The sequence below is a fragment of the Loxodonta africana genome, chromosome 4 (assembly GCF_030014295.1).
Source record: "Loxodonta africana isolate mLoxAfr1 chromosome 4, mLoxAfr1.hap2, whole genome shotgun sequence".
Classification (NCBI taxonomy): domain Eukaryota; kingdom Metazoa; phylum Chordata; class Mammalia; order Proboscidea; family Elephantidae; genus Loxodonta; species Loxodonta africana.
Genome location: NC_087345.1, coordinates 31,955,638 through 31,969,691, shown reverse-complemented (window position 1 = coordinate 31,969,691; position 14,054 = coordinate 31,955,638). Strand labels below are relative to the sequence as shown.

The following is a 14,054-nucleotide window of genomic DNA, read 5'->3' as shown; positions in this document are numbered from 1 at the left end:
AAGGCGGAGCAAATATTTAATACATGTCTGTACGTGCAGGCACTACGTATGCGCCACTGCACATGTATCTACAGTGATTCTATATCAGTATCCCCATTTATGCAGATGGGGAAACTAAATCTCTAAAAGATGAAGAAAGTTGCCCAAGATCGAGCAGGTAATAAATAGCAGAGCTGAGATTTGAATTCATGCCTCTTTGACTTTTTATTTCACCATGTGACTTCCTGACCACATCCAGCACTCAAAACACTGTGTGTGGAATGTAATCTTCATGGAATTGTTATGACCCTTGTAGATCTAACTACTCTTGAGAAGGAAGAGACTGCAGCTCAGTAAAGCTGTGATTCACAATTGGCCTAGCAAATTGCAATGTTACATGTTATGGTCAATCACTTAGTGCATAATTAGTATGCAATTAAGAGGTAAAAATTAAGACACATAGAGAAATAGCCTCTGTTAATAGTAATGATGAAGCTTTGGGGACTGAGACTCCACTTTGGTTTTCATTACCATTGTAAAACGGTAGTCAATAAAGACGGCAGGTAGGGTGACAGTATGAGAGGTGGAAAGAGGAGAAGATTTAAGGGAAGACAACCTGTGAATCTGGTGCCCTGGTGGCACCATAGTTAAGAGCTCAGCTGTTAACCAAAAGGTTAGCAGTTTGATGTTGCAGTCTGCTTCTGTAAAGATTTACATCCTTGGAAACCCCGTGGGGCAGTTCTACTCTGTCCTACAGGGTCACTCTGAGTCAGAATCGACTCGATGGCAGTGGGTTTAATGGGTAATGTGTGGATTTGTTTACACTCAAATGCCCTTCAAAGGCAGCTTTGCCTGAGTGATATTATTAACATTTATCCTTATTTTAACAAATAAATGTAAAACTGTCCTTATAACCATGTTGATATTTTTATTATTCTATGGCACTGTTTTAAGTATTTTAGAACATCAGAGTCATGTTCAATGTCAATTAAGTCTTACTCCTGATTTAATGCACAAATTTCTGTTCTAACAGAGAAGCACTCCTAGGTCTCTGCACATTCCCAGCATCAGGGAACTTACTGTCTCGCTGGGCAGCCATCCTTTTTCGAATAGTACTGTTGCTAAAGAAATAAACTCTTAACCTTAACGTCAGTCAAAAATTTGCATTCCTACAACTTTGCTCAAATTATTCTGTAGGCATGTCTGAAAGATCTGTGTAGCAACATACATATCTAGGCTTGTTCTTGGACCCTATAAGAGTCTGCAATGTTTATCAGCATTTCTGTGTGAAAGAGCTGGGTACATTCCCTATCACAGAGCTAATATCATACCTGTGTCACTAAATATATATACACACCATTTTGAAGACTTCTTTCATAATTTTTCAGTTTTCAAAATCTAAAACAAACATATTTATCAGACAAAAAAACTGTTTGACCTTTGAAAAAAATATCACTTAATTAACATGGGGCCCAGCTGGATCAGAATAGTACAGATTCTTAGCACAGGAGAAATACGCTTGGTGCTCTTCAGTGGTTTCATATTCTCTTCAGTGATGCAACCACAGATTACAACACTACTTTTTAGCCACTCAAGCTCAGCCTGCCATAACAGCCATTTTCCAACTTTTCTGAGCTTAAGAATGTTTGTATAAAGGCAGATTTGTCATGGTCTACCCTCAGAGATTCATGGGGCCCAGGAAATTGCATTTCCTACAAGGGCTGAAAGTGACTCTGATGCAGGTCATCCACAGACCACACTGTAAGAAAAATTCCCTAAGGTCAACAGTTGCCATGATGCAAGTTCATTCACTTTCACCTGAATAGAAAATTGCAAGAACAGGGTGAAATTTGGTGCCTGTTCGTAACTTCTCAAATATGCCTCCTGAGAATATCAAAGCCAATCACCAGGGTTTTTTGTTTTGCTTTGGTTCTGCCATGAAATCGCCATACTTTTCAATGACTCTTCTTTTCACTTAAGTGGTCATTATACTGTGAATTCAGCTCTGGGAATTCCGGACATACCAGGTATCAACTCCAAAGTAATACAAATACTTGTAGTATCCACTACAAATCTCCAGCAGAGGAAATGAGTAGACTCGGATCTGATACATGAAGTATGTCCTTAAGGAAGAACAGGATGGGAAAGAATATGGCGGGGCAAGGAGGAAAATGGGGTGGAGGTGAGTGGCTGAGGAAGGAGAGTGCCTCCACGTTCCCAGCTCCATTGACCACCTTACTCCCCTCTTCCCAGACAGGCAGCACGGCTCTCGTGTTGTGCTTTAGTTTCACCTGCATCACTGCTGAGTGGCAGCTGGGCTTACTTACAGATCTCCAGCGTCGCCAGCACTGTCAGTGGATGGGCAGCAGTCTATAAGCACTAATTGTTAAAGAGCGTCTAGTCCACCCAGCTCTGTCCCTGGACAGAATGCCATTCTCTGTGGTTCTGTTAGCTCCCTGGTAAGGTACATACTTCTGCAAGTACTGCTGGGATAGGGTGAGGCGTATGAGCCCAAATCATGCAAGTACAGGGTTGGATCCTGTCTTTACTTAAATTTTGCTGTTTTGTTCATCATATAGTTTTTTGGCCTTAAGTTTGATTTTTTAAAATATTACATTAAAATACTCATTTTGATGACTGAGTTTTTTGATACTCCCTTAGATTTTGCTCTCTAGGTGAGTTCCTCACTCACTTCACACAGTCATGACCTGGTGACTAGTCAAAGGCCATGAAGTCATATGACTAAGTTGCCCCATGATAAATTCAGATATCTCTCACAGAACTTAATCTTATTATCTCTACCAAGACATCAATTATAATTACTGACTTAAACATTACCTCTTCCAAGAGCTTAGAAATTTGTTATAATTCCAAATTCTAAAGGCATCTATAATTTCCGCACCAGCTGTGTGTTGGTATGCCATACTGTGGTGGCTTGTGTTTTGCTGTGAGGCTGGAAGCTATGCCACCAGTATTTCAAATACCAACAGGATCACCCATGGTAAGCAGATTTCAGTGGACCTTCCAGACTAAGACAGATTAGGAAGAAAGGCCTCACAATCTACTTCTAAAAATTAGCCAGTGGGAACCTCATGGACCACAATATAACTTTGTTGGACTTACTTGCTTTGGGCATGTCTTCAAAAGGGATCAATTGCTAGAGGAGGACATCATGTTTGGTGAAGTTAAGGACCAATAAGGGCAGGAGAGATGCTCGTGAGATGGTTTTGGCTGATGGACTTGAACATGCTGGCTATTATGAGGATAACGCAGGACTGAGCAACATTTCAGTCTATTGTTCATTAGGTTGTCATGAGTCAGAGGCAACTCGACAGCAGCTAACAACAACAATAATGTTTACACATAGGTCACAATGTTAACTAGTGGCAGGGTGGAAATGAAACTCAACTCTACGCTTTCCAGCATAGTAGTTTGTTTAGTATAACTAATTCTTATTTTTAAATTCAGCTACCTGATTTTTGATATTCATCAGTATTAAGCAAAAAGTCTTCAAAGAAAGTTTCAACTGGTCTTCCACTGCAAGCTTTAGTTGCAGGGAAGAAAAAGAAAAACCTCTTGAAGGCAATATATTAAATACTGACTGAAAAACCTATTATTTGTGAGGTACTCTGATAGGTACTATAAGATACATGAAGATGAGTAACACACAGTTCTTGCCATAACGGAGCTTACACTCAGGATAAGCTGTTAATCACTTTGATCAGGATGAATGGGAAATTTCATTGAATGAGACACCGTGTATTGTTATCATCTTCTACAACATTTTGAAGTGCTTCATACTGAGCTCTCCATAAAGTTAAAACTCCATTAATGTTAACTGGTATGGTTAAATAGAATATGGAAAAAAAATTCCCAATTTGCTAAGTCAGTATGCTTATAATTGGCATTGTTTACAGGTCATGGTCGTTTGATCTAAGGGTGGAAGCAAGTAATTTGCAGCTATTGTTATGATAAAACTTGAAATTACCTAAACACTCATCAATTTCTAGCTGGTTCTTAAGTACATTTATTCATTATTTGGTAGAAGAGAGATTTCCTTACTTTTGGTGGTCTCACCATTCATCTCTTTAAGTTCACTGCTGATTCCGACATCTATGGAACTCATTATTTTATCAATCTGCAAGAAACAAAAACCATATAAATTAATGACTATATTCACTTTTAGCACTGTATTTTAAAATAATTTTCAAATGTGAGATGTATATATTCTTGGTATTATTACCATGGCAATACCACCTTAGGAGGCTGATAGAGAAAGTTTAAAAGGAAGCAGACATCTTTTAAATTGCTTTAAAAAATATATACTCTGTTCCCCTTTTCTAAAATTTTCAAAACCAGCTTGGCTTCTCTCTTTTTTTTCTTAAAATGAGCTTTGTTTGTAACTAAGATAGGCTGGTAATTTAGGAACTGTGTATTCTTTCATCTCAGAAGGGGGATGGAATGAAGAGTAAATTCTTGTGATGATATCCATGCTCCCAGGCGTCCTTCCTCTCTGCATCTTGTCTGACTGGTGAAGGGGCACATTTCTGTCTGTGGGCATGGCCACTGGAACCAAGTTCTACCCAAATGGCTTGACCAGCTGCAAGATGATTAGTGGCACTAATCATAATAATCTAGGCATGGAAACAGCTTATTCTAAGAGATTAATTAAATGTTAATTAATGATGCCTCATTCCAAAAAAGATTTCAGATGTTATTTGCAGAGTTAACAAATACAAGAAATGGATAGACTCAAATAAACCACCAATCTAATAGTATGGAATTTTTAAGAAAGATATGACTGCCTAAGTTATAGCCATTTGTAGTTTAATCCCCTCCTTCATCATCCCAGCAACCTGAGAAAGATGGTAGGGTTCAGAAAAGACAAGGAGCCTCACATAAATGTCCTATTTTGTTCACCCTGAAAAAGGTGCAGAGATTAAGTGGCTTTCCCAAACAGCTCACTTCAGAATGTCAATATCAGAATCATTTCCAATTCTAGTTCTCAGAATACTGCAGTGACCTGTTGTGTCTTAAAACAATCTAACTGGCACAATCTTTTGAGAGACAAAATGTGACATGTTAGAATGGAATGCCAAGGGACAGCGTGGTCCATTCTTTGGAGAAATATAAGAAAAAGCAAGAAACTTTATTATTTTATGATGTGGTGTTCCTTAGAGGCAAAGGATGTGATACTACAACTTTACAGGGGCATTTCTTGCGAAGATGTTGTCTTTAAGTAGAGCTTAAATTGGTGATACTGGACCCCAACACATTTTTTCCTTAATGGCTCTTTGATAGTTGTAAAAGGGAAGTATTCAGTGATATGTGTTTATTGGATAGTGCTTGGAGAAGAGCCAGGACTACTCTGTTTACATTAAGGTTAAGATTACAAGGAGCCCTTCCAAAAATATAAGATACAGGCAGTTTCCAGGTTATGAATGTCTGACTTACATACAACCCATAGTTAAGGACCAAACCCTGTGTTAAGGATTGAATCGTGTCCTCCCAAAATATGTGTTGTAAATCCTAACCTCTACACTGTGGTTTTGGAAACCCTGGTGGCGTAATGGTTAAAAGCTAAGGCTGCTAACCAAAAGGTCAGCAGTTTGAATCCACCAGGCGCTCCTTGGAAACTCTATGGAGCAGTTCCACTCTGTCCTATAGTGTTGCTACGAGTTGGAATGACTCAATGACAATGGGTGTTCCCCCCTCCACCACCACGGGTATGGGTTCCCCCGCCACCCAGGGTATGCCTGTGGTTATAACCCCCTTTAGAAATGGGTTGTTTTTGTTATATTAATGAGGCAGGATTAGTGTCAAACTCTTGGAGATTAAACAAGCAATCAAAAGAAGCAGAGACAGGGAAGAGAGATGCCAAGCCACATGAAGATCACCCATAAGCAGAAGCTCAGAAAAGACAAGGACATTCCTTCAGAGCTGACTAGAGGGAGAAAGCCTTCCCCTTCCCCTAGAGCCGGCACCCTGAATTCAGAATTCTAGCCTTCTTAACTTTTTTTTTTTTAACTGGGAGAAAATAAATTTCTGTTTGCTAAAGCCATCCACTAATGGTATTTCTGCTATAGCAGCACTAGATAACACCCTGTAAAGCCTATTGTATTAAAAATTCAAGGTACATGCAATGGTTCGTAGTAACGAGCACTACTTTGGGACACAGCAAAACATTATTATTATTACTGTATTATTACGTTAAAGATGTTTTAGTGTATCTGGAAGTGTTTCTTTAATGTTTTTTATGCATCGAAAGGTACACTACATACTATATACTAAGACAAACATTTGATTAACTACCTAACTGTTCCAATTTACGTACAAAGTCGACTTAAAGATAGATTTAGGAACGCAACTCGTTCATACTCTGGAGACTGCCTGTACTTTAAAGAAGGAAGACAAGCTAATAAAGAGTTTAGCAAGTAGCAAAATGACAGAACAGCAAAAAATACAAAGATTTTCTCCTTTTGTCAGCTGCAGTCATTGGTAGGACATAATGTGAACATTCTCCCACACCTTACAGCTAGTTATTACTTCTGCTTGATATCAATTTCTGTGGAAACAATAGATTTCCCTACATGTGTGCAACTGTGTTTGCTCTATTACACTTGCTGTGAAATTACCATGCATTACCTCTAGAACCTTTCCCTTCCACTTGGAGCTATACGCATTTGTTAATTTATTTCTGCCTCAGAAAGACTTAAAAAGCTGAAAATCCTTCCCCCGAACTTCCCTTGATTCCAGTGCCTTATAGAAAGAACAAGAACATGGCTTACTTCTTCCCATTCGGATGTGAAGGATGGCGTTCTTTCAGAATTCCCTTTAGAACTGTGTTCAGCAGCTGAGGTTTCACTCCAGTTAACTCTTGCTGTTTTCTCCTTTGAAGGATAGGCAATGAGATCAGAATCCGATTTGGAGACATTTTTTGATAAATGCATATCGATCAAGGCTTTTGGCAATGACCTTATTCTCCCCAGAGTACAGGCTCTCTCCACAAATCCCCCTGTGTTCGCAACCCACTGGTCCCCATTCCGGGATCCATTCCTGGTTGTTCTTGTGCCAACAATGGTATGGTTTTCAAGTTGGTTGCTTTTTTTGTGAAAAATTGTTCTACTGACCACTTTGGGTTTAATCTTCTTTACCAAAGGTTCTGAGTTGTTTTCTGTTGAAGAATGCTTGATAGTCAAAGGACTATTTGCCAAAATGATTTCATCTTGTCTGTCTTCATATTGACCCCTTTTCTCATAAAGATGAAACGGATTTTCAGGCGACTCACAGGCTGGAGAGGATCCATGGAGCAAGCCTGCAAATTGTCCAGGATCATATTCTTTTGGGAGATCACTGTCCTCCTGTTGAGAGACGTCATCTGTAAAAGGGGAGGAAGGATGTCAGGATGCTTGTTTATAAAGGCCCCCAAAGCCCTGATACAAACGGCAGTGCCCTTCCGAACCTGGGCAATATTCAGACATTTGATTTATTGCTACAAAACAATACTCTCACTTTATGAAATACCCTTGACCTTAAGTGCCATGGATAAAATGAATTTGTGCGTGTGTGTATGTGTGTGAATCAAATCTTCCTGTGGGTGCATTGGGTGTAAATGGGGTATACACTGAGTAACTGCATACCCTTCTCCTTGGTCCCAAGGTGTATATTTTATATAGGGTGAACAAAATTGGGGTAAGTGAATCATTGTACACCACCAAGACATAGGGCAAGTAAAGGCAAGACATTAGGCAGGCATCAGGTTAAGACCATATATAATGAGAGTTCCCTGCTTTGCTCCCAGCAAATAAATTCAAAACCAAAATATTGAAAGCAAGTATAATTAGAAGTAATTTAAGGTTAATAATCCTGATACTCTTACCTTAAATATAATATTAAGAACAATTTTATACACATTATATGATTTTGACAAAAAAGATTTGTTCAGGCTTAATACAGGCAAACAATGTAATCTATAATATCACTAAAAACCAAGATTTATTTCTACAAAAACTGATGTTGAACTATTAACACAAAGCTATCTCTTTTTTTCTTCACTGAAATAATGTTATTTTTGAATTTCTTCAGATCTTTGAAAATGTAATCCTGAGAAAGAAACCAAAGAATAATAATAATTTTTATTGCTTCAGAATTTTTATAAGGTAAAATATAAATTTTCTCTAAACTTTAAAATTTACCATGCTTTTTTAATGACTATCTCAATTTGTCTTTTAAAGCTATATAAAATCATGGCCAAAGAACTGAGCAAGAAAAGTCAGTTTACTTTTTTGAGTGGTCCTTTTCATTTATATAAGCTAAATATTTGCCAGTATCAAAAGTTAAATTACCTAAAAACCCCAAACCTACTCTACTGAAGAAATCAAACATAGTCAATATTGTCCATAATGACAGCAAATCCAAAGTTGATTTCCTGAGTCACACTTAAAAAGAAATTAGTTACTATTATAAGCCCCAAATACCAAAGTTTATAAATTAACAAGGAACATTTAATTGTTATGTGCTATTAGACACTGAGTTAGGAGTTATATTTACATCATCTCATTTGGTGTCTTCATAACAATTCAGTGAAGTGATTAATAATTATCATGAGTTTCTGATTGAATAGGATATGGTCAGAATACAGAGTTCCCATATTTTTAACCAACTGTTTGCCACAGTAAGCCTCAATGGATATTTGCCCAAAGGATGTTATAGACAAATGAACCCTCTTATTGTGGTTTGATGCCAAATTGCTATATTGTTCTCTCCTTTAGAGCTGGAAAAAGCAGAAATGCTCCTGGTTCTCCATCTCCTCATACCTCTCCTCAGTTCCTGCTTGGTCTTCGCAAGCTGAAGATACCCCCCCTTCCCAGACCTATCACACCAGCATCTTGAGATGGAGCAAAGAGTGATAGGAAGAGAAGTCCAAGAGACAACAATCAAAAAGAGAGGAACAATCTGCAGTATTTATACCCACACTAGTCTTCCCATAAAACACTCCATCCTTTTAAAGCACCACTACCATGTCCCTGATAACTCCATTTCGTCCTCTCCTTTCAAAAGAACCCCTTTTGGGGATATAATTGTGTATGAAGAGTGGGGCAAGACAGCTTTGAACTTTTAGATATTAAAACTAACACTTAGCTTACTTAAGGTGCTGAAGTTTCCCCAGTTAGTAAGTGGGTAAGCTGAGATTCAAACAAGGGTACATCAGATTCCAACATCCATTGTCCTGGCAAAGATATTACTATTAAAATCAAAGAACAGTTTAGGGTTGGTTTACCCAGAGAACAAGTGAGTAGGCTCTTTGGGGGAAGCACGTGCTTCTCCTGTTCATGACTGTTTCACGTACCAATGCACATACATGTCTCTACATAAAAAAAAAAAATTTTTTTTATATACTCAGTGTTTATATATTGAGTATGTCAATACATATCTAAATATCTAAATAAATGCATGAATAGATGTATGATTGTCAGTGGGGTCGTCTAAACCTTTCTGTAATTTTCAAGAGCAAGAGAGAGTAATTGTGGTCTACTATCTTTTGAATCTGGGAAAAGTGGATTAAGAGCATTTGAGTTTTTTCTGCTTCACGGAGATAAACTAATACTAAGAGGAAATAAAGTCTAGCGCTCTGGTCTAAGTTATTTTCTCTTTTTTCTTCCAAGCTACTTGGGTCCCCTATAGTATTTTACAACATAAGCCAGGTTGATATGGAATGACAGTGATGGGTAAGTAATACAGTAGGAAGGAGGAATTTTGAAATAAGAAAATTTAGAATTTCATTTGGAAAGTTTCTAAAGAAGGCTAGAAGGTTTGAGTGTGAAAGGAAAATTGAAAAGGGTCAGCTGATGGTGGAAAAGAGATTCTGTAAATCTCAGTCAAGGGGTTTCTGAAAATGATCATTTTCTATGACGATGATAGTCCTAGGGATATATTATGCTACGCTACGCTATGCTATATTATTATTGTATTATATATACCTACTCCTCACTTAGAAGGTCTTGTGGCACAGTGATTAAAGTGATTGACTACTAACTGAAAGGTCGTCGGTTTGAAACCACCAGAGGCTCTGTGGGAGAAAGATGTGGCAGTCTGCTTCTACAGAGATTTACAGTCTTCGAAGCCCTATAGTGTCACTATGAGTCGGAATCAACTCGACAGCAGTGGGTTTGGTTTTTGTTTTTACTCCTCACTTATTGACTATCTCATTATCCAACATTTTGCATTTATAACAACAGTAAAAAATCTACTCTTCAACTATTTTGTGCAATACCGACATATGTCTGGCAGTTTCAAACGTCAAGGTGCAAGGTGAGAGTAATGCTGGCTGTGATGATTAAGGTTATGTGTCAACTTGGCTGGGCCATGATTCTCAGTGGTTTGACAGTTATGTAATGATGTGGTCATCCTCCATTTTTGTATAATGCCAATTTTCATATTATTTACTTATTATATCATTAGACATGTGATTGTTATTATCAGGTTATTGCCGCCTCTGTGGTTTGACCAAAATGACCATAATCACAATCTCAAAATGCTTCATTTTGTTCAAGTCCTCTAGTGGCAAACATCAACTTCCCTAAATAAAAGAGAATTTAGTTATAGGCAGTCCCCAGATCACATGTGAGTCCTGTTCCGAAGTCTGTCTTTAAGTCAAATTTGTATATAAATTGGAACAGTTAGGTACAGTTTGTATCTAAATCAGTTAGTCAAATGTTAGTATATAGTGTACCATTCCATGCATAAAAAAATTAAAGAAACACTTCCAGATACAATAAAACATCTTCAGCATAATAATAATAATAATAATGCTTTGATATGTGTTCCAAAGTAGCACCTGTTAGTACAAACCACTGTATATACCTCAAATTTTAATATAATAGGCTTTATGGGGGTTGGTTTGTAACTACAGGTTGTAAGTTCATTGGAGATTCATAACCCGGGGACTGCCCGAATTAGCTTATAAACTTAGTCCTTTGAATAATAGTTTTGAGTATCATGAGAGTTATATAACACTTTTGCCAAGAGTTGTGAAAAGACGAATATTTCTTGCTTATTTCAGTGGCTATGCTAAACATCACTCAAATAAAAGAAAATACAAAGTTGATATGAAACCTCCTGAAATGACTGGGTGGTGGGCCGATTGCAGCCCTTGCTGTAATACCATCCCTCCCTCAATCCACACCCCTCTGTGCATCTAGTCCTCTCACACTGATACTGGGCATGGCCATGTGCTTTGCCTTGGCCAATGGGACAGTAGCAAACATGACATAAGCAGAGACTTGAAAAGCGCTTGTACATTGGGGCTTGCTCTTGCTGCTGTTGGAACTTTGCCACTGTGTGAACAAGCCCAGGCTAGCCTGCTGGATGATGAAATGGCATATGATCTAGCCACCTCTGTCAGTCCAGCCATTAGCCAGCCAACTTCAGACACATGAGTGAGGCCATCCAGGATGAACCAATCCTGGGTCAGCCTGCCATCTTTCCACAGGTGTATGAGTAAGCCCAGCCAAGATCAAGCAATCCTGGGCTGGAACAGAAGAAATGACCCATAAGAATCATGAGCTAAATCAACGGCTGTTGTTTTAAGCCACTAAGTTTTGAAGTGGTTTGATATGCTGCAATAGGTACCTGATTTCAGCTTGTACCCTAAGATTTAAAGAAGAACACATTCTTCAAAACAAATTCTAGTAATGTTTATATTTCCGCACCTGGAAAATGGTGATAGTAAGAGTGTATACCTCTAAGTGCTGTGAAGATTAAATGAAATAATAGAAGTAAAGCCCTTAGAAGAATGCTTGTTGCATGGATACATTAAATATGTTTCTATTTTTATAACAATAATTTTTAATCTGGAGGATTTCATTTAAAAAATAAATTGTAGCATTGATTGTATTAGGCACTTAAAGATTACTATTTTGGCATGATAATTATATGTGATTTACTCCTTTGTATCTGCTTGTTTATTTAAAAAAAAGTATATTTGGAATGAATTTTTGTGTTTTCTCACTATTTCTTTAGATGAAACTGAGGCAAACTATATAGATTAAACTGTTTTCATAATTTGTCTCATCTAATTTCACACTTCTCTTTTGATAAACGGTTATTTCATGCCAAGGTACAGACCTAAATATGTGTGAATTCCAATCAGATAGTTATTCAAAACATCATTAGCATTTCAAAGAAATATCAGTTTAAATATCCCATAAGCAGTTCAGTCTGTTTTTACACAACTTTGCCCCCGATCTTCATCGCCCATATAAATACCTGAATAACAATAAAGCCCAAGATTTCATGTTAGGATGAAAAGAAATTATGGAAAACAAGTTATTTCTTCTATTACAAAAAACAAACCAGTTGTTGTGGAGTTGATTTCAGCTAGTGGTAGCCCCATGTATTTCAGAGTAAAACTGTACTCCATAGGGTTTATAATGGCTGTGATCTTTTGGAAGTAGATCATCTGGCCTTTCTTTTGAGGGACCTCTGCCTGGACTGGAACCGCCAACCTTTCAGTTAGTAGCTGAGTGCTTAACCATTTGAGCCATTCAGGGGCTATTATAAATTATAACTTTTATCTATTGGGTCATTATATTCCTCTTTAGAAAACCAAATTGTCCACATTTTCAGAAATCCCAGTGCTGTTGTTAATATTAGTAAAAATCCTGAATTTATTCCACAAATATGAAACACCTCCAATGCACCAGGCACTGACCTAAGTGCCAAAGATTCACCAGAAGAGGGTAGAACAAACAAACAAAAAAAAAAACCCCAAAAAACTGTGGGTGATATCTTCAATAAAGCTAGATATCAAGGGTTTTCCATGGAAGTTGGATGGGCATGGCCACAATACGATAGATGTAGGATCCAGAATTATTAGATCGGCAGATATGTAGTTGTAGTGGTGAAGATAAAATACGGAACCCATCAGATACCGTTAGATACCGATTCTCAAGAGGAGAGACCCCAAGCCGAGCAGCATGCTAGGCAATAGAATCTAAGACAACCCACGGAACTTGAAAACATTCTGCACAGACAACAGCAATAGCTTAAGCCCTTGAGAATCTCATAAATATCCAATAATACACTTTTAAGAGGCTAGACATTAAATTGGAAGAAAAGTGTTCTGGAAGAAAATACAAATTGAGTGGGGGGAAAACACCAGAGATCTCGAGGAGAGCATTTCAGAATATGGGGAAGTTGGAGTCAAACAGAAGGCAAGTGTCCAGAGGAGGAAGAATTTGAAAGTAATATCATAGCAAAATAGAGGCATACCTCGTTTTATCATGCTTTGCAGATACTGCTTTTTCTGAAAATTTAAGGTTTCTGGTAATCCTGCATGGAGCAATTCTATCGGTGCCATTTTCAAACAGCATTTGCTCACTTTGTGTCTCTGTGTCATGTTTTGGTTGTTCTCACAATATTTCAGACTTTTTCATTATTATTATATCTGCTATAGTGATCTGTGATCAGAGATCTTTGATGTTACTATTGTAATTGTTTTGGGGCGCCATAAACCCCGCCCATATAAGACGGCAAACTTAATAAATATTGTGTGTGTTCTGACTGCTCTACTGACCGGGCATTCCAATGTCTCTCTCCTTCCCCTCAGGCCTTCCTATTCTCTGGGACACGACGATATTGAAATTAGGCCAATTAATAACCTTACAATGGCCTCTAAGTATTCAAGCGAAAGGAAGAGTCATATCTTCCACTTATTTCAAAAGCTAGAAATGATTAAGCCTAGTGAAGAAGACATGTCAAAAGCCGAGACAGGGCTAAAAGCTAGGCCTCTTGTGCCAAAGAGTTAGCCAACTTGCGAATGCAAAGGGAAGTTCTTGATGGAAATCAAAAGTGTTACTCCAGTGAACACATGAATGCTAAGAAAGCAGAACAGCCTTATTGCTGATATGGAGAAAGTTTAAGTGGTCTGGATAGAAGACCAAACCAGCCACAACATTCCCTTAAGCCGAAGTCTAATCCAGAGTAAGGCTCTAACTCTTTTCAATTCTATGAAGGCTGAGAGAAGTGAGGGGGCTGCAGAAGAAGAGTTTGAAGCTAGCAGAGGTTGGTTCATG

At 38.0% G+C, this 14,054-nt stretch overlaps 1 protein-coding gene across 5 annotated transcripts in view; it reads right to left on the bottom strand.

Moving 5' to 3' along the window:
- Positions 1-14,054, bottom strand: part of ANKS1B (ankyrin repeat and sterile alpha motif domain containing 1B) — a 1,402,370-nt gene that overhangs the window by 569,617 nt on the left and 818,699 nt on the right. For 4 of the 5 annotated variants that reach the window (XM_023559966.2, XM_023559973.2, XM_003405282.4 and 1 more), the window contains exons 13-14: positions 6,768-7,357; positions 4,042-4,117 (exon numbers count right to left, since the gene is read on the bottom strand). In XM_023559966.2, coding sequence (XP_023415734.2) covers positions 4,042-4,117; positions 6,768-7,357 — 666 coding nt within the window. The remainder of the gene's footprint in view (positions 1-4,041; positions 4,118-6,767; positions 7,358-14,054) is intronic. The other variant, XM_010599552.3, reaches the window with a different exon arrangement.